At 43.0% G+C, this 22305-nt stretch overlaps 1 protein-coding gene across 1 annotated transcript in view; it reads left to right on the top strand.

Moving 5' to 3' along the window:
* The window catches only part of LOC126295108 (uncharacterized), a 72975-nt gene that overhangs the window by 34159 nt on the left and 16511 nt on the right, over window positions 1–22305 (top strand). The window contains exons 4-5 of the mRNA XM_049987365.1: window positions 4064–4410; window positions 19198–19462. Of these exons, the coding sequence (XP_049843322.1) occupies window positions 4064–4410; window positions 19198–19462 (612 nt within the window). The remainder of the gene's footprint in view (window positions 1–4063; window positions 4411–19197; window positions 19463–22305) is intronic.

Here is a 22305-nt window from a genome sequence, read left to right as displayed (position 1 = left end):
AAAAGTATATCAGCTCGTTGTACCTGCATACACATCAGTAATGGGACAATTCTACAGGGATGTTCTGAAAACATTGTCAGTCCATATCAGGTGCAAAAGACCACATTTCTGTGAAGCAGGCAGGATGCTGCACTGTGATAATGCACGGCTGCACATTGCCAATGTTGTTGCTGAATATCTTGCAAAAATCAATGTGAAGTACATCCCTCACCCTACGTATAGTCCAAATTTAGCCCCATATGACTCTTTTCTATTCCCTAACATGAAGAAATGCCTTCATTGGAGGCATTATCAATGATCAGAAGCAGTTGCGAAGGCGATTTTGAATGAACCCTCAACAAATAGTTTTCAGTATGTATCTGAAGATTGGCAGAAATGCTGGGACAGGTGCATCACATTCATGGGAGCCTACTTTGAGAAGGACAATCAAAATTGTGAGAATGAGTAATGGTATGTTCTTTTCGTGGTGTAGTGATATTTCCTAGCAGCTACGTTGTAGTTTGCCAAGAAACGAAATTTGAGCATCTATGGCTGGCACGATCAGATAGCTGAAGTTCAACATCCAGGTAGTATAGAGATCACTGGGTTACAGCTAGGTGATGATGAAGTATCCATAGATATTTTTAGGAAACCCACGACCACAGATGCTATTATTCACGCTTCCTCCTGCCATCCTCGCCAGCGTAAGATTTGTTTTTACAGTGCTGTGATCACACGTCTATGCGAATTGCCATTATCTGAAGACACCGTTAAGAGAGAACTTGATAATCTAAAGTGTATCGCCCTTAGTAATGGCTGCAGTGTCGCGCTTGTTGAAAAGTTATACCAAGACAAAATAACAAAGCCTCTTTGGAGTACACCCAATGCAGCTTCTCTCAAGGAGCACAATTACATTTATTGGCCATTTATGGGCCTTGTAGTTACGAACTGGCAAAACTTTTTCAGAGAGTGGGCTCTTATGTAGTATTTTCCATGGCTGCCAATCTCCAGTTTATGTACATACATAATGAATCACCTAAAAGAGCAACCATTTGGCATTGGGGGTATATCTGCTGGAGTGTTGTGAATGTAGTGTAGCATATGTTGGACAAAATTAGATTACAAGAACATCTTATCGGTAGGTGGGGACAGGTAAAACAGAACTCTGCATTTGCTCAACACCTTCAAGCCCGTGGCCACAGTCCTCCACAAGCACAAAATCTTAAGATTTTGGATTTTGCACAAAAGGGTAAGAAGGTAAACATTTTGGATGAAATTGAAATATTTAGGGATATGGAGGACAAAGATTTGTCCCTTCTTAGCGACAAAATATTTGGCGCTAATGAGGCCTTTTTGAAGTTATGAAATTGGTGCTCTCCCATTCCTGCCTAAATATGAGCCCTTTTCCTCTCTGACTTTATGTCGTCTTGTCAGCCAAGCCCTTAGAGTTTTTTGACTAGAAAATGATATTGCAAGTTTGTTGCTTCAAATGTTGACATATCTTACACATTTTAATGTAAGTATAAAATGGAAATGGGGAAGAAAGCTCACCCGCATTATGTCTTCCTCCCACACTGTTGTGTACCTATCGTGCATAAAAATTTTACTTTAATATTTTAATAAAAAGAATTTTCTTGTTAGTTAGAAGTTCTTGCTCTCTATGACGCAGTATTGCAAGTTATAGGTTGACTTCTTCATCCGAAATTAAGGTCCAGTCTTAATAATGTTCATGTTCTAGTGATATAGGAAATGTAATACCTGTTTAGGCACCGCATCTGTCCATTGTATTATACACCCTGGTATTATATCTTAAATTTATCGCTTTCTTTTGTATTTTTACTCCATTATACTTTCTGGATAAATTGATGAGCAGATGTTGCCTCTAGTAATTCTATCTTATTAATGTTTTATGTGCATTATATTTATAAAGTTTTAGTGGCAATGTATATCCGGTGTACAATCTCTCATTCTTACCACCAGCTGCGTGGCAGTGCCATCTAATGAGGTGATTCTGTATTAGGCATCAGTACTAGCACACAATACAGTGGTGCATTATGCTAACTACTTACGCCCCATCTTACTCCATTATTTGCTCTTGTGAACGTGTACATGTTATGCAGGTCTTGGAGTCACACACGTCCATCTAGAAAAGTAAGGCCTTATCATAAGGCTTTGGCAATATGGTTGCATTTCTGGGTGTCTGATCACTGGTGAATTGTCTTATACATTTTTACCATTTTAAATTTCTAAAATTTACCGAGGTTAACAAAGGCGATGTCGGCCTGATGTACTTGACGATGCTCTTTAGCTACACCGTCTAAAGGATCATCATAAGAAATACGAAATTAAGGTATTTGCTCTTTTAGTATTTGATCTGTTTATACATGCTTTTAGGTTATCCAAGTCTGCAAAACATGATCTCGATCCTTAAATACGCGTATTTGTTCTCTGTTTTCTATGTAGATCAGCCTGAAGATGCCTAAATAAGGTGAAACGTGTAGTTGATAAATAAAAAAACTAAAATTGCAACCAGCACTGTTTTGAACTAATACTATTAAACACTGATTTGCTGATTCATGCCACAGATGGATTGGAAGAATTTCCATTATCTACACACAACTAAAAGACAAGTGATGAATGAAGAGAGAAATTACTAACATGAAATGTACATGTATATATTAGTTTTCCGTATTGAATTGTGCAGTACTACTTTACGAGGTGCATTCAAGTTCTAAGGCCTCCGATTTTTTTTCTAATTAACTACTCACCCAAAATCGATGAAACTGGCGTTACTTCTCGACGTAATCGCCCTGCAGATGTACACATTTTTCACAACGTTGACGCCATGATTCCATGGCAGCAGCGAAGGCTTCTTTAGGAGAGTGTTTTGACCACTGGAAAATCACTGAGGCAATAGCAGCACGGCTGGTGAATGTGCGGCCACGTAGAGTGTCTTTCATTGTTGGAAAAAGCCAAAAGTCACTAGGAGCCAGGTCAGGTGAGTAGGTAGCATGAGGAATCACTTACAAAAGTTGTTATCACGAAGAAACTGTTGCGTAACGTTAGCTCGATGTGCGGGTGCGTTGTCTCGGTGAAACAGCACACGCGCAGCCCTTCCCGGACATTTTTGTTGCAGTGCAGGAAGGAATTTGTTCTTCAAAGCATTTTTGTAGGATGCACCTGTTACCGTAGTGCCATTTGGAACGCAATGGGTAAGGATTACGCCCTCGCTGTCCCAGAACATGGACACCATCATTTTTTCAGCACTGGCGGTTACCCGAAATTTTTTTGGTGGTGGTCAATTGAGCTGACTGGTGCTTTGTTTCTGGATTGAAAAATGGCATCCATGTCTCATCCATTGTCACAACCGACGAAAAGAAAGTCCCAATCGTGCTGTCGTTGCGCGTCAACATTGCTCGGCAACATGCCACACGGGCAGCCGTGTGGTCGTCCGCCAGCATTCGTGACACCCACCTGGATAACACTTTTCGCATTTTCAGGTCGTCATGCAGGATTGTGTGCGCAGAACCCACAGAAATGCCTACTCTGGAGGCGATCTGTTCAACAGTCATTCGGCGATCCCCCACTTTCTCGATCGTGACATCAGACCGGCTTGTGCGAGCCCGAGGTTGTTTAGGTTTGTTGTCACACGATGTTCTGCCTTCATTAAACTGTCGCACCCACAAACGCACTTTCAACACATCCACAACTCCATCACCACATGTCTCCAACTGTCGATGAATTTCAATTGGTTTCACACCACGCAAGTTCAGAAAACGAATGATTGCACGCTGTTCCAGTAAGGAAAACGTCGCCATTTTAAGTATTTAAAACAGTTCTCATTCTCGCCGCTGGTGGTAAAATTCCACCTGCCGTACGGTGCTGCCATCTCTGGGATATATTGACAATGAACGCGGCCTCATTTTAAAACAATGCGCATGTTTCTATCTCTTTCCAGTCCGGAGAAAAAACATCGGAGGCCTTAGAACTTGAACGCACCTCGTACACTGGCAGTTGTGTTAGGTGCTTCTGCACACATTGCGAATATACGGGCGGACGTCGTAAAGGTGCTGTCTGTCGGCAGTGGTGTGCCTGCGGCAACTGTTCCTGAGCACGGGGGCGGCGGTGGGGCTGTTTGTGGCGTGCGACTACGCACTGTGCGACGGGTACCGGTGCCGCGGCTGGGAGCGGGACGGCGGGCGGGAGCAGGACGAGGGCCCGCCGCTGGGGCGCGGGCTGCGCGCCGCCTGGCTCGTGGCGTACCTCGCGGGGCTCGCCGTCTGGACGCTGGTGGCGGGCGCCCTGTCGGAGGGCGGCGAGCGGCCGTCCGCGCCGGGCGCGGCACTCCTGCATGCGGGCCGCCTGCACGCCACCGCACTGCCCCTCGCACTCTTCCTGTTCGTTCTGGAGCTCGTGCCGGGCATCGCCGGGGTGAGTGTGGAAAGCTGACTCTCTCACCCCAACTTATGATCCTTGGTTTTGTTTTGTTTTTTTCTTTTTTCTCTGTCATCCAGTTCCTTCTAGTCAGTTTTCTCCGCTTATTATTTCCTCGCCTATTCTGTGGAGAACCTCTGTTGTGGTTGGCAATAGAGCCAACACCGTGTTACTAGAGGTGGCCGAAATGCACGCGTCTCAGCTCTCACAGGCTGGCGTGAGGTCTGGAACATGACAAGGAAATTAGAATTTAGAAAAATGGTCATAGCTGGTGGAATACTTTACTTTAATCCATTAATGATTAACGTCGACTTTGACGGTACATGATTCACAATATCAATAGTAACTGATAATGGCGCCTTGCTAGGTCGTAGCAAATGACGTAGCTGAAGGCTATGCTAAACTATCGTCTCTGCAAATGATAGTGTATGTAGTCAGTGAACCATCGCTAGCAAAGTCGGCTGTACAACTGGGGCGAGTGCCAGGGAGTCTCTCTAGACCTGCCGTGTGGCGGCGCTCGGTCTGCAATCACTGATAGTGGCGACACGCGGGTTCGACGTATACTAACGGACCGCGGCCGATTTAAAGGCTACCACCTAACAAGTGTGGTGTCTGGGGCTGACACAACCACCTCATGCTGTCAAAACCAATTATTATTTATTTATTTTATTGATGTCGGGAGAATGTGGACAGGCAAAAGTTAGTAGATATTCGTGCTGCTGTAAAAAGAGTGATGCGTGAAGCGTACAACCACTACCACCGTCGTACCTTAGTGAAAGATCTTGCTGAAAACCCGAGGAAATTCTGGTCTTACGTAAAATTGCTAAGCGGGTCGAAGGCTTCCATCCAGTCACTCACTGATCAGTCTGGCCTGGCAACGGAAGACAGCAAAACGAAAGCTGAAATTTTAAATTTAGCATTTGAGAAATCTTTCACGCAGGAGGATTGTACAAACATACCACCGTTTGAGTCTCGTACAGACTCCAGTATGGAGGACATAGTTATAGACATCGCTGGGGCTGTGAAGCAGCTGAATGGGTTGGAAATAAATAAATTGCCAGGTCCTGATGGGATTCCAATTCGGTTTTACTGAGAGTACTCTACTGCATTGGCTCCTTTCTTAGCTTGCATTTATTGCAAATCTCTTGCCCGACATAAAGTCCCAAGCGACTGGAAAAAAGCGCAGGTGACGCCTGTATATAAGAAGGGCAGAAGGACGGATCCTCAAAATTACAGACCAATATCCTTAACATCGGTTTGTTGCAGTATTCTCGAACGTACTCCCATTTTGAGTATAATGAATTTCCTTGAGACAGAGAAGTTGCTGTCCGTGCGTCAGCACAGCTATAGAAAGCATCGCTCTTACAAAACGCAACTTGCCCTTTTTTCGCGCGATGTCTTGCGAACCATGGATGGAGGGTATCAGACGGATGCCATACCTTGCCTTCCGGAAAGCGTTTGACTCGGTGCCCCACTGCAGACTCCTAACTAAGGTACGAGCATATGGGATTGGTTCCCAAATATGTGAGTGGCTTGAAGACTTCTTAAGTAATAGAACCCAGTACGTTGTCCTTGATGGTGAGTGTTCGTCGGAGGTGAGGGTATCATCTGGAGTGCCCCAGGAAAGTGTGGTTGGTCCGCTGTTGTTTTCTATCTACATAAATGATCTTTTGGATAGGGTGGATAGCAATGTGCGGCTGTTTGCTGACGATGCTGTGGTGTACGGGAAGGTGTTGTTGAGTGACTGTAGGAGGATACAAGATGACTTGGACAGGATTTGTGATTGGCATAAAGAATGGCAGCTAACTCTAAATATAGATAAATGTAAATTAATGCAGATGAAGAGGAAAAAGAATCCCGCAATGTTTGAATAGTCCATTAGTAGTGTTGCGCTTGACACAGGCACGTCGATCAAATATTTGGGCGTAACATTTCAGAGCGATATGAAGTGGGACAAGCATGTAATGGCAGTTGTGAGGAAGGCAGATAGTCGTCTTCAGTTCATTGGTAGAATTTTGGAAAGATGTGGTTCATCTGTAAGGGAGACTGCTCATAAAACACTAATACGACCTATTCTTGAGTACTGCTCGAGCATTAGGGATCCCTATCAGGTCGATTTGAGGGAGGACATAGTAGCAATTCAGAGGTGGGCTGCTAGGTTTGTTACTGGTAGGTTTAATCATCATGCAAGTGTTACAAAAATGCTTCAGGAACTCAGGGTGGGAGTCTCTGGAGGAAAGGAGGGATTCTTTTCGTGAATCGCTACTGATGAAATTTAGAGAACCAGCATCAGAGGCTGACTGCAGTACAATTTTACTGCTGCCAACTTATATTTCGCGGAATGACCACAAAGATAAGATAAGAGCGATTAGGGCTCGTACAGAGGCATATAGGCAGTCACTTTTCCCTCGTTCTGTTTTGGGAGTGGAACAGGGAGAGAAGATGCTAGTTGTTGCACGAGGTTCCCTCCGCCATGCACCGTATGGTGGATAGCGGAGTATGTACGTAGATGTAGATTTATTTATTGGTGTCCCACAAGGTTCTGTTTTGACTCCACTCCTTTTTCATCTGTACTCATATGACCGTCCAGACATAAGTCCAGAAAATTTATTTACTCTAATGATATTGCTTTGATTGCTCAGGATAATAGCTTCAGGGAAGCTAAAGCAATGCGTAACATTGGATTTGGTGTTGGATGAATACTTCAAACACAATTCTCTCTGACCGTATCTTTGAAAGCCTGTAAAAGAAACCTAGCAAATTACAAACTTTACATCGCATTTAGAGAGCAGACTCTGATATATTGCAACATTTGAAAATACCTAGGTGTGACCTACACAGGTCATTTACATGCAAAGCCGAAATATGGAATGTGGCGGCTAAAATCAAAACTCGGAACACTTTCCTCTCTACAAATCATCGGGGGCTGCTTAGGGTGCCATTACAAAACTCCTCGGCCCATCAGCTTTAGCTCTTTCATACTCAATCACAGATGCTCCTATTCTTACTTGGAAAACAGTGTGCCAGCAGCCATGTCGTCAGGTACAAGGTAATTCAAAGTTGGCAGTCAATCTGTTAAATTATTGCTCGAACTAAAACAATCGATACACAGCTCAGTTAAGCAACGTAGCTCATCATAGGGTGTATTTACCCCACACACACACACACTGGTTACTGGTTCTTAGTAATATAACACCACCACCGTCCAGAAGAAGATCAGTCATTGCTGAAGGTGTGGACAAGAATAAGAAACAACCGAAAATTACCAATTCATTCAGAACTGTTGTCATCGGAACCTCGGTGATTGATATCCAGAAAAACATTGTGGTGCACACTAATCAATATGCAGAACAGTGGTTTCAACGCGCAAGATGCCCGGTACAGTGGCAGGAGCGAACTTCCTCAATGCATCACGAACTGATTAAAACTTCCTGGGAGTCACCAGCTGCTTTCCATCTGTATGGATGACAATGACACACACTGAATCGGATGAGAACTGACAAGGGCAGATGAAGAGCATTGCTGCACCAATTGGGATGAAAGTCCTTACTTCAGTGTAACTTTGTGAATAGCAGCAAACTGTATGAAGGGGGACCCAAAAGTAATGAAAACTGAGGTGCAGTTGGGAGGGAGAGTGGGGACCCACTGTTCGACCAGGTGTCCGTTAGGCTCACACCACCTGAGTCAATGTGCGAATTTTTTTCACTGTGAGTGCATGGGTTCGCCTGTGAGAGTTTTTTTAGTTAAACATTTATTTTTTTTTCCATTTCGGCAAAAACGTGATGGTTTATTGTCGAGGGCGACGCACGGCTGTAAAATTTTGTTTCCCTTTGGGGAAATTGGCTGCAGAAACTATTGGAATGCTTAAGAGTGTGTATGGGGATTCTGCCTTAAGTAAAACCAGTGCTTACAAGTGGTTTTCACATTTTAAAAATGGAGAAATGTAAATTGGAGGCCTTCCCCATTCAGGACACTTCTCAACGTTGAGAGGTGAAGAAACCGTAGACAAAATCAATGCTCTGATTTGTGAAGACCATCGCCGAACCATTGATCAACTCTGTGAGATATCGGAATATCGTGGAGTTCAATTCAGGGGATTTTATCTGAAAATTTGCACATGAGAAGGGTTGCGACCAAATTTATCCTTTGCCTTCTCACAGACAGGACCCTGAATTTTTTTTCCAATGTCATTACTGCTGATGAATCGTTGTGCTATGGATATGATCCTGAAACAAACCAGCAATCAAGCCAGCAGTGCGAAGTTTGGAAAGTAGAAAACGCGGTACTGGCAGAATTGAAGCTGTGACGACAGGTTGTGATTCGTACACAAAGTTGATGTGACTTACCAAACAAAAGCACTGGCAGGTCGATAGATACACAAACAAACACAGAAAATTCAATCTTTCGCAACCAACGGTTGCTTCTTCAGGAAAGAGGAAAGGAGAGGGAAAGACGAAAGGATGTGGGTTTTAAGGGAGAGGGTAAGGAGTCATTCCAATCCCGGGAGCGGAAAGACTTACCTGAAGGGGAAAAAAGGACAGGTATACACTCGCGCGCACACACTCACTTATCCATCCGCACATACACAGATACAGGCATTTCTCTGTCCAAACTCTTTGCCTTTACAAATGTCTGCTTGTGTCTGTGTATGTGCGGATGGATATATGTGTGTGTGTTTGTGTTTGTGTGTGTGTGTGTGTGTGTGTGTGTGTGTGTGTCTGTGTCTGTGTGTGCGCGCGCGCGATTTTATACCTGTCCTTTCTTCCCCTTAAGGTAAGTCTTTCCACTCCCGGGATTGGAATGACTCCTTACCCTCTCCCTTAAAACCCACATCTTTTCATCTTTCCCTCTCCTTCCCTCTTTCGTGAAGAAGCAACCGTTGGTTGCGAAAGCTTGAATTTTGTGTGTATGTTTGTGTTTGTTTGTGTGTCTATCGACCTGCCAGTGCTTTTGTTTGGTAAGTCACATCAAATCACTTACTGTTGAATATGATCTACATCTACATACATACTCTGAAAGCCACTATTTGATGCATGACAGAGGGTGCCTTGTACCACGACTAGTCATTTCCTTACTGATTGCACTCACTACTAGAGCAACGGAAAATAACTGTCCACACGTCTCTATAGGTACCCTGGTTTCTCTCATTTTACCTTTGTGGTCCTTACATGAAATGTACGTCGATGGCAGTAGAATCGTTCTGCAGCCAGATTCAAATGCTGATCCTTTAAATTTTCTCAATAGTGTTTTGTGAAAAGCATGTCATCTTCCTTCTAGGAATACCAAGAAATACCCTATTGATTTCACAAAGCATCTCCCTAATAATTGTGTGTTGTTTGAACCTACCGGTAACAAGTCTAGCAGCGTGTCTTTGAATGGAATGTACATCAATAATACTTTACAAGCTCTGGAGATAAAGTATTTTATTTTCTCTTTGATGTCTTGCATTTTTGTACCAGATTTTAATTTACTGTAAATACTGGCATTTTCATGTCGTTAGCAGTTAAAAATAAAAGGACGTTATTTCTGTTGAAAAAATATGTTACAGTATTTGCTAACAAACATTTCCATTAGATATAAAAATAGAATTAAAATAATTTCTATGGAAATATCACAAGGATGAACCAAACAAGACTGACCAACTGACTTCTCAACCACTGGAAGAACAGGAAGACCGTGATGCCGCGGCTGACAGAAGTCAAGAAAGACATCCAGGAACTGAACATAACTGAGAGTGGCATTAGAAACCGAGCATTTCTCAGATGGATATTAAAAGAAAAGAGGTTTCAGGACAGACCGCCCCGTAAAAAGACTGGTGCCCTTTGGACAAAGGAGAGAAGGGAGAAACACCTAGAGAATGCGGGGTTACTGGGGAAACATAAAGTCCCTCTCCAGGCTGAAAAGTTGAATATTGTGGTTCTTAGATTGCCCATTCAAAAGGAGAAGAAGAAGAATAGTGGGTGAAAAAGGAAGTTGCTATTAGTAAGAACCAAACCTGTGACTTTCGAATTACCAAAAATTTCATTGAAATATGCCAAAAACTTTGCCCTTAACAATGCTTACAAATCTTCTAACCTTCAAAGGTGCGTTCTTATTTTATTTATTTATTTGTTTTTAATTACCAAACTGCTGTCCCAGACCCTCGTACTAGTTGCAGGTTGCCTGCCTAAAGGCTTCCAGGGGCAACAAAAATTTAATTTTCAGTATTTCATATAATGATTGATTGTTTTTAAGAATTTAAAATTCTGACATAATCTAGTCATTAAGAACTGTAATCTTGCAATAAAAGTGTAACTCAATGCGACAAGTTGCTGCTCACCATACAGCATAGAGTTTTTGTATGTCCACCCTTGTGTCAGGAGGTCTGGGGGACTACAGCCATTCATTATTGTAAAAAAAATGAAACACCCGCAGCTGTCCTTATGATGCCAGTTATTGCATAGCTACTACTTTTGGCACTTCAATGCATCATCTTCACACCTTGTTTGTTTGCTTTTTTAGGGCACAAAAACAACTAGGGTCATATGTCACAACCATAGAACAGTAACAAAAAAAAAGAAGTTGGAAATGACTACACATCAGTCGCAGTCGACAAAAGAGAAGATAGCTAAACACTGGGACGTGGAGAAAGGCCTATAAAATATGCCAAAGAGAAATGCAGGTCATGAACTAAAAATTGAATGGCCCTCACCATATTGCTACGATGGATAAAAAGTAAAATGCAGTCAACAGCACACGCATTGTTCCCTAAAATAGCCGATAACCCAGATGGCAAACACAAACGAGAATGTCATCATCATCATCATCTTCGTTTACCCTCTACCCGACATCTGGTCGGGTTGGTGTATCAATGGTACTTTGCCGCTTTACTCGATCTCTCCGTCGTTCTTCGTCCACAATTTGGTTCCATAGCAGGTTTCTCCTCCCTTAACCTTATCTTTATTGTATCAATCCACTCTGTCTTCCTCTTGGCCTCTTGCCCTCAATCTTGAACTCAATCATTCTTCTTGGTATTCTTCCCTCTCCCATCCTCTTCACATGTCCAAACCATTTTAATCTATTCTTTTCGATTTTCTGTCAACTTCTCCCACCAATTTCCTTCCTAACATCTTCATTTTTCACTCTGTCTCTCCTCGTCTTCCCTAGCATACTTCTCAGAAACTTCATTTCACTGGATTGTATCCTACTCTCTTCTCTTCTAGTCATAGTCCAAATCTCTGAGCCGTAAATTAGTATGGGTGTGAAGTAAGTCTTGTATAGCACCAGCTTGCACCTCATTGGCACTTCCCTTCCCCACATCAAGCCCCTGGTAAAATGTACTACTCTGTTGTATTATTTTGCTAATTTCTGTCTCCAAATGCACATCCCCCATTAATACATTTCCCAAACATTTAAAGTTGTCCACTATTTCAGTATCCTGTCCCTTAATATGAACTTATCCCTTGCCCTCTCTACCCCTCTTGTTACCATCAAGGTCTCGCATTTCTCCACACTAAATTTCATTCCATATTTCTCGTCCTTATCATTTAGGATGTCTATTTGTTTCTGTACCTACTGACTACTTGTTCCCCACACCACAATATATTCAGCAAATAGTATCAGCTTCATCTCCCTTCCTCTATGGGCTTTTTTCGTCTCTGTGACTATTTCATCCCTCGCCATTATAAATAGTAGTGCTGATATCACAGTTCCTTGTCTTAATCCCGTAACATTCTTGAACCATTCAGTTCTTCCAACTGCTATCACAACTAGAGCTTTTTTCATACATTGCATGGATGACTTCAAGTGTTTGCTTTCCAAATCCCTTTCTCTTCAAGGTTCCCCAAGCGAGAATGTGAGGGTTTAAAATAATGACATTCCGCCAGGAAATGGAGGACCGTCAAAGGTTCAGCGCAGTGAGTACAAAGTGCTTGGAGCACCACATAACAAATCGTGATGGCTAAAATGACAGTGCCCCATACACAACCTAGCCAAAACGATCTCCTCACGGCAAGAGGGCCGAAAGGAGGTTGTCCGAGCCACTGGCAGAGGCTTAATAACCCAGAGCTTGTTTCTGCAAAGGGAGAACCAGTGATTATGCCAAAGGGACATCACCTGCTGGCAGACGGTAACACAGAGATCATCGAAGGGAATGTAAGAACTAGCGGGCTGAGGTAGGAGGACTGCAGCCTCGGCAGGAGCGTCAGCGGCCTCATTTCCTGTCAGACTGATGTGACCAGAAACCCGTGGCTCCATCAAGAGTGAGCAAGTGGCAGCTTTCCTGGACCCGTTGCACTAAGGGGTGGACGGTGTACAGTGCACAGAAACTTTGAGGGCACTGAGAGAATTGGAGCAGATGACACAATTGAAAAACCATTGATGCATCCTATATATGGATTGTGATAACCCCTTCAGGATCAACTAAGGCCGGAAGATGGTGCATTGCAGTGCTGAAACTGGTAGCTATGCAATAAACGATTACGTAAGGACGGCTGTAGATGTTTCGTTTCCTCACAATATAGTAGAGATGCTGTCGCAGATAGGCACAAGATAAAGTGGCTCTGAAACAAAGCTTTCAGACAAAAACACACACACACACACACACACACACACACACACACACACACAGTCACTCACTCCTTGGCAGGCAAAGACTGTGGTTAGGTAAAAAAATAAAATGTCATGTAACTAGGGCCTCCCGTCGGGTAGACTGGTCGCCGGGTGCAAGTCTTTCGATTTGGCGCCACTTCGGCTACTTGTGTGTCGATGGGGATGAAATGATTATGATTACAACAACACAACACCCAGTCCCTGAGCGGAGAAAATCTACTCAGCCGGGAATCGAACTCGGTTCCTTCGGATTGACTTCTGTCGCACTGACCACTCAGCTACTGGAGGTGGACTGTGGTCAGGTGTGTGTGATATAAACATATATGCAAAACATTTTGCCACGCCAGAATGAGTTTTTTTTTTTATCAAGGGTTGTGTTTACTCGCTTATGAAATTCACATTTACATCATTTGGTTTGCAGGTGACAAGCTATCAGTGCAGGACACCATATAGATCATCCTGCAAAACCATATACACACATAAAAAAAGTTTTGCGTCACCTCAGTTCCAAGAGTTCTGGAACCTGTACAGAAAATTGGAATAGAGACCAACATAAACATCTTTTCCACCCCTTTTATTACTCATGAAAACCACACAGCGCATGTTGTACCACCATACTGAGAGACTTCAGAGGTACACACTGGTGCCTCTAATACCCAGTAGCACGTCGTCTTGCATTGATGCATGTCTGTATTGATCATAGCATACTATCCACAAGTTCATCAAGGCACTGTTTGTCCAGATTGTCCCACTCCTCAATGGTGATTTGGCATAGATCCCTCACAGTGGTTGGTGGGTCACGTCCTCCATAAACAGCTCTTTTCAATCTATACTAGGCATGTTCAATAGGTTTCGTATCTGGAGAACATGCTGGCCACTCTAGTTGAGCGATGTTGTTATCCTGAAGGAAGTCATTCACAAGATGTGCATGATGGGGGTGCGATTTTTCACCAGTGAAGACGAATGCCTCTCCAATATACTACTGATGTGGTTGCTCTATCCGTCAGTGTGTGGCATTCACGTATCATACAGCCATTACGGCACCTTCCATGACTACCAGCGATGTACGTCAGCCCCACATAATGCCACCCCAAAACAGCAGCGAACCTGCACCTTGCTTCACACACTGGACTGTGTGTCGAAGGTGTTCAGCCTGACCGGGGTGCCTCCAAACACATCTCAAATGATTTTCTGGTAGAAGGCATATGCGACACTCATCAGTGAAGAGAATGTGATGCCGATCCTGAGCAGTCCATTTGGCATGTTGTTGGGCCCATCTGTACCACACTGCACGGTGTCGTGGTTGCAAAAATGGACATCGGGAGTGAAGTTGCGCATCCTGCACCCTATTGTGCACAGTTTGAGTCGTAACACGACGTTCTGTGGCTGCACAAAAAGCGTTACTCAACATGGTGGCGTGGCTGTCAGGGTTCCTCCGAGCCGTAATCCTTTGGTAGCGGTCATCCACTGCAGTAGTAGCCCTGGTGCGGTCTGTGCGAAGCATGCCATTGACAGTTTCTGCCTCTCTGTATCTTCTCCATGTCCAAACAACATCGCTTTGGTTCACCCCGAGACGCCTGGACACTTCCCTTGTTGAGAGCCCATCCTGGCACAGAGTAACAATGCGGATGTGATCAAACTGCTATATTGACCGTCTAGGCATGATTGAACAAGAGACAACATGAGCCATGTACCTCTTTCTTGGTGGAATGACTGGAACTGATCAGCTGTCGGACACCCTCCCTCTAAGAGGCACTGCTCATGCATGGTTGTCTACGTCATTGGGCAGGTGTAGTGATATCTCTGAACGGTCAAAAGAGCTGTGTCTGTTACATAATATCCACAGTCAACGTCTGTCTTCAGGATTTCTGGGAACCGGGGTAATGCAAATCTGTTTTTGATGTTTGTAATTTAAAATTGCGGTAAGAATCAAAATGAACATAAACTTTCTTTAGACCTCACTTTGTTAGATCAGTGAAAACCTAAAATATGTTCGTTTTGTACAGTTTTCAATAAACAAAACCCACTGATGATCGCACAGAGGTGCCGAAACATGTTTGGGTAAAAAGGAAAAAAAAAAACAGTATTTTTGCATAAAGGTGGAATCTGTATCCAGTAATTTAACTGCAAACGTGGGAAGAAAGACAAGAGCTGCAGATCCAAAAGATGAGAACTCGGAGAAGTGTGCAATTCTAACTTCTCTTAATGAATCATCTACACTTCATTACATTCCAGCTAGATGTTATCATGCATCAGTTTCACACGCGAGTCAGAAGAATAGCACAATACAAAACCCAACATGAGTGCATGAAGATTTCTTAGGCATAACTCGTGTTTGCTTCGTGCCTATCCCTCACGGCCCGACGGTGCAAATGTGCTCGGCAGGTAAAAGCCCCAGTCCGCAGCCCATGTCGCCGATAGCACAGGATCGGTACAGTTCCGATCTACACGAGCTGTCAAAAAACCTCCCGAAAGTGGCATGCATCCTACTTGCCAACTGTCTTAACCCACAAACACCTTTCATCAGCTAGTGGATATCGAGGATGTGGAATGTCTCATTCTGTGAATGAAATGTTACACATCACTGTCTTGTGGCACAATGTTACTCCAGATGGTCCAGTGTCACATGTTTCTGCAGAAACAAAATATGTAATCATGTCTTTATGAATGGGAACAACTGGGTCAACCAGCTTATAGTACAGACATTGCACTCTGATTTTCGTTTGTTTTGGTACTTAAAGGAGTGCCTCGGTGGTCAGTCATCCCAACGATGTTTAAGAAATGAGAGCTGTAGTAGTGGATTGGATTTGTTTAATGTCAGAACTCAATACTTTATAAGTGGTATTACAAAAGTTTCAGTAAAACTGCAAATTATGTAGAAAAATAGATAAATTGATGTTTTAGTGATATTTACAATATTTTTCTTCTTATGAAAAAAATTGATGTTGTTTCAAGAATACCTGTCATAACAATGTTCCCCAAGAAGCTGATGAACCTACTTTAAGGTGATCAGTACAGCTGCTTGCTGCAGTTGCCAACAGATCAAAGGAAACTTTTTAGGTCCTGTAGGCTCTTCATAGAAATAAAACAGGTGTCCCAAATTATCGAAGAGTCTGTATCTGAAATTCATGAAAATCACCTTGTTTTGTTGTCTCAATTTCTTCTCTAATTTTTTCTGTATTTCCTATTGTAATATTAGCTGTAGTGAAGTTGTCAGATCTCTTCTTGGTTGCATTGTTATTGTTGTTGTTACCGTATGAGTTAAGGAACCTACTGTAGTATATACATACACCATTTATCCCAGATTGATATCCCAGATTGATATTTAAGAGTGCTAATGTAATCATAGTCTGAAACCAAGCAAAGTAGGAACTGTTGTGGCTAATTCTCTCTCTCCTGAACATGACTGGTGAGTTATTGGAGAGGCCAATTCATCATCATGTCACAGGGACCACTGATAAAATAAATTCCAGTTGAGCACGATGGCTTAAAAAAAAAAAAAAAAAAAAAAAAAAAAAAAAAAAAAAAAAAAAAATTGGAGTTACTGCAATCAGATACAGACTCTTACAGTGTTGGTAGAATCTGGATCTCAGAAAGGCCTCAAATCAGCAGGAGCTTCTGTGCAGATAACGGCAACTTATGATAAAGTATGGAAAGAAGACACGATTCTCAAGTTTGTTCAAGTAATCTCTAGTCAGAAACTAGAAAGTTTCTCTAATATTGTGTGCTGTAATCGAAGGATTTCAATTTGTTCTTTGAACCTTGAAAACCTTGCTCAAAGATCACTACTGGCAGACACTGTTTAATTTCTGTGTCCACGGCACACCAACTGCCATCTCCAAGGCACATTGAAGGAAGATTAAGAAAAGGGCTTGTTCACTGATGCACCATTTTTTTCCCCCTCTGTTGAGGGACAACCTACGAATACTTGAATCAGCCGTAGTGTGAGGAATAAAACTTTCAGTAAAACAATGAGACCTGCCCATCATCCTAACCTCCTACCTAAAGCATTGTGGAGAGGAATTGAATGGTCAGTGGATTACTCGGCTCTTGTATTTTGTTTAACTAATCGGCTACCCGTGTAGCAGGCAGTGCATAATAAAGGTGTTTTTTCATATTATTGGTGTACTTTAACATATACAGATCACTCGTTTGTGTCAATATTGTGTAATGTCCCTGCTAAACATATTGCCCTGGCAATACATTATAGTAATGCTCAGTCATACCGGATGATTAATTTTCACGTGCTTCAGCAAGAATGTGAAGCTTACTTGCAACTCAAATTTTCTTATAGCAGGAGATGGCACATTATAAGCAGTACTTACCTTTGTATGCTGCTGGAAAAGAAATGCAGCGCCCTCAAGGTTCAAATGGTTCTGAGCACTACGGGACTTAAAGGACATGGCCAGTTTACTGACAAGTTAAGTGAAAGGTAGTTCATAATTGTAGGAGCGTACAATAACAAATTCAGACAAAAAAAAAAGCACAAATCACAGAAAAAGGTGCCCAAACAGTCACATCAATACACACTGAACCCCCCCCCCCCCCCTTTCCTCACGCCACCCTGGTAGCAACACGGGCATGTACTGTATCGTGCAGTGATAGTAAAGGTGCCAGATGGCAACCTGTGAGAGATTATCTGAGCATCTTACACCTTTTGTAGCAGTTCGGCAATGGTTTTAACAGGTCCTAGAGCAGTGGTTCCCAACCTTTCTTAGACCATTGCCCCAGAGTGCATCAGACATTAGCTAGTACCTCCCGCCCCCATTTCTGCTATCTCTTGCCCCTCCCCTCCCTACTAATCCCCCACATTATGACCAACTTACACTCCTGACTAAACAGTAGAATGAAAGACTTTTGTTTTTATTTTTTAAATGATGCAAGATGAATGATATAAGGGGCGTTCAAAAAGAAATGAGGCGGAGGCATAATTACGGAAACCAGTACCTGTTTGTTTTTGGGCTTGTCCGGATACTTTTAATGACATAGTGTACATTGTTCTGCTTCAGTTTATATATTATAGATTAAAATTATGATACGTGTTTATGGTGCAAACAGTTATATAGCTGATTTTACAAAAAATGTGCAGAGGTGCTTTTAATTAGTGTAAGTAGAAAATAAACTGTGTTCAAATAAATTTATGTGCATAATAGAATCTGAAGTGTATAGAGTCATGTAGTAGACTGATATATCGAGTTCTACAATTTGTGGGTTATAAAGGCTCCTTTGAAAAAAAAAAAATTTTTTTTTTTTGCTACTACTACTAGGCTAATTACGGTTTAGCCCTACAGGACCTTTATACTGAAATGTTTCCCACATCACCTTGTATTGCCCTCTATGTGTGTGAGTAACTGTATGTTCACTGTTGTAGGTAAATACATACAGCGTACACAGGGTGATGTGTGAAACTGATAGCAATTACACACTTCCGCTATCATAGAAATCTGCTGCAGATAGCGTGTCGAGCTGAAAGTGGTAACCAAAGTACGGAGAAATATTCTTCGGGGCTCTGTTGCATAGCAGTCAAATTGCTTTCAGTTCTGAGAAATGTCTAGGTACTATTGTGGATTTGAATGATCCATGAAGTGACTTCTTTTCTGAAGAAAACATTGAACTATTTCACTACAACTGAATGCTCCTGTTGGAACTCTTCTCAAGCTGGTATTTATTATTAAATCACAATAGAAGTATACGCTGGGTGTAGAATGTCACGTACCTTCTTGAAATGTACAATATTTTATTTCCTTCCATATACACATATATTTTACAATGTGAATCAAAAACTCACAATGGCATCGATTTTTACCTCACAAGAATGGCTCCCTTCTTGTAAAATTACTCTTAAGAAGAACAAAAGCTCTATATCCTAAGAATAATTATGTGAGTGCTGACTGCCACAGAGTAATAAACAATATCTTTGCTCTCTCTCTCTCTCTCTCTCTCTCTCTCTCTCTCTCTCTCTCTCTCACACTGTCACAAGAAGTTACACTGCCTGATACATCGTAGGGTCTCAATTTGTTACGTTAAAATAGTGAAACAAATTGACAAAATGTTCTGACGCGCATGCCCGGGGAATCGTCACAGCTATTTGACTGGTGTAAACAGACTTGTCGAAACTGCGAGACGCGTACTTTAACATACCGAACTTATGAGCGAGAGTGGAGCGCGGCTCGAGTAAACACATTGCTGCCGCAGGCCGCTGTGCGCGCCGCGCCCTCGCTGTGGGGCGCGCAGTGGGCGGGGATGGCGGCGCACTTCTCGCACGGCGGGGTGGCGGGCACGGCGTGGCCGTGGCTGGCCGCCTACTGCTCGGCGGCCGCCTGCTCGGCACTGCTGCTGCGCCGCCTGCGTGTCAGCTCGGTGCTGGTGCTCGGCGCCGCCTGTGGCGGGGTGCCGCTCGCCTCCCTGTGGTGGTCGCTGTTCCGCGTCCGCTACAACGGGAAGCCCCCTCTCGGCTTTGGTAAGTCCACACTTCTGTCATTTGACGCACTTTTGCATTCGTTATACGAGTAATACGTGTTCTGTGTTTTCGTTATTGTGGTCTTCAGTCCAAAGACTGGTCTGAGGCCACTCTCCACACCACTGCATCCTGTGCGGGCCTCTTCATCTCTGCATAACTACTGCAGCCTACGGCTTTTTCAATCTACATACTGTATTCATCTCTTGGTATTCCTACACATTTTTTAACCCCCCTCCCCTGTCCCCCCGCCCCCCCACACACACAAAAGCATGCGTGCTAAAGCACGTGTGCATGCACATGCACACACCAGCACATGTGCACAGTTCCCTCCATCACCATATTGTTTTCTCGATTTATTTATTTTGATTTACAAGGTGTACAACTTTGCTTCCACCGTTTTTTCTCCAACATTTTAGGCTTTAATGAAACAAATTGGTTACACGTGTATCATTCAAAGTATTTTCCATCGCTGGCCACTACTTTCTCCCATCTTTCGGGCAGTGTACGAGTCCCGTGTCGAAAAAATGTCAGAAGTTATAGGTGCTAGCACCTGTATACACAAGGTGATTCTGTGATGATGGTACAAAGTTCCTAGGGTAAATTAAAAGGGTAAACTTATCAGTTTGAGACAACGGGCCCTGTACTGGAAACAAATGGGTCAAAAGTTATGAGAAAAAACTGTTCTGATACTGACAGTGGAAAACATGTACTGGTCACTCAATGGACTACAATAACACCAAAATTGTGACACAGACGCCAAGATTTTGGGACAGTGTCATAAAGGAGGCCATCGAGATCGAGGTCACAGACAACCTAATAAACCGAGACAGCGGTTACCAGCTCAGCTCGGCGTGGAGTCCGGCTCTGGATCCAACGAAAGGAACCGAGAAACTCCTCAAAAAGTAGTAACACCGCAGGAGCAGCGTCAGGAGGGCGCGGACCGCAAACGCAACTCCTGACGCAGGACGGGCCTCTGACAGCCGAAACAACGGCAGATGACGGACGAGCCGAGCACGGATGACCACCGGAGCACCAGGGGAGGTGCCAACACCTCAGGAGCAGCACCAAGTGGGCACGGACCACGAACGGAACGCCCGACACGGGCTGGGCCTCGGGGAGCTGCCACAGATGCCGACCGAGTCGGGCGCAGTCGTCCGAGGGAGCACCGGGGAAGAGACGACACATTACAAGCAGCGCCAGACGGGCAAAGAGAGCACCCGACACCCTCTGGGCATAAATACTGGACAAGATCCTCCAATACGGCAGTCTCAGGTAACAGCTGAAGAAGGCAATGAGTTGTGTGGCCGAAATATTGTGCCAGAGCGACACAAACATCTGGCAATAGACCCGATTATTCCACATGTCATGTACTGGTACTGTTGTTGCTGAGACTGTAGGATAGGCAACTTTCAGAAATAGAGTAGACCAAAACAAGAAACAATGTCTAGTATACAAGGGCTCTAAAATGTGTTCCTGAGGAGGTATGAGCACTTTTTCATCTTCGCCAGTGATTAACGCATCTCCTCTATTGAACAAGTGCTCTTGACGCCTCAGGTATGTCTGTTGGCGCCCTTCAAAGCCAAACAGCCAAAATGTGAGCAGATTAAGATTGTACACAACAACCAAGATGTAGAAGAAGTTGACTCAGTCAAATTCTTAGGTTTAAATGTAGACAAAAATTTGAGCTGGCAGGCACTCATTGAATACCTAGCAAACAAACTGAGCAGCTTTGCATTTGCAATCCAAATATTATAAACTGCAACTGACACGGACACACGAAACGTAGCATATACGAGCTACTACGAATCTATTATTAGGTACGGTATTGTTTTTTGGGGTAATTCGACAAACATCGTGCAGATACTGAAAATACAGAAAAAATCATTCAGAATATGTGCACTACAAATCACAAAGAACCATGTCAACCATTATTTAAAAAGGTGAAAATATTAACTCTGCCATCCTTATACATACATGAGTTCCTTATATTTTTGTACTCCAGACGTGAATTATTTGAGAGAAACCATTTTGTCAATTCACATGATACCAGAAACAAAGAAAATTTTATGCTTCACACCCACCACCTCATACTGTATGCCCAGGGACCTCAACACATGGGAATGAAAATTTGTAATAAATTAAAAGGGAATAAGTTGATGCTGATGAATTTAGGTTCACTTAAAAGAAAGCTATACGAGTTGACACTGAAGGGTTAATACTCAGTGGATGAATTCGTGCAGGATAAACTGGAAATTTGAGATGGATACAATGTGTTACATATTCCAAGAAATCTCCTTATAGTGTTATTATTTATTGTGCTATTTTTATCAATCTAAAAATAATTGTAACCGTATTATAAATTTTAAAATATCTCCTGTACGCAAACCAAATGTATGTCATGAGATGAATAAAACACAAATTCATGTTTACTAGACATTTTTTCTTGATTTGGTCCATAATGCCGCCTCTGAAAGTATCGGTACATGTATTACACTGTCAGAGGTATTGGAGCAGTTTTTGCTCATAACTTTCGACTTATTTGTTTCTGGTACAGGGACCCTTACCTCAAATTACTACATTTATGCTTCTCCATGACCCTAGAAAGTTTGTAACATCATCAAAGTATCACCGTGTATACAGGGTGCTTCAGAAGTGATGGTGAATATTCAGGGCTATGGCAGTAATGACCATTTGAAACAAAAAAGTCAAGTAAACATGCACTCTAAAACACGTACATTAAGAGCTATGAGCAATTCCTGATCTTCGATTCTGTGAAAGAAATAACTTCTACAGCAAGCTATTTGCTTTCCATATTTTGGGAAGTAGTAGTATGGACAAAAAAC

Source organism: Schistocerca gregaria, chromosome 11 (genome assembly GCF_023897955.1).
Source record: "Schistocerca gregaria isolate iqSchGreg1 chromosome 11, iqSchGreg1.2, whole genome shotgun sequence".
Taxonomy (NCBI): domain Eukaryota; kingdom Metazoa; phylum Arthropoda; class Insecta; order Orthoptera; family Acrididae; genus Schistocerca; species Schistocerca gregaria.
Note: the sequence above shows the minus strand (reverse complement) of the source record. Positions and strands in the feature narration are given on the sequence as shown.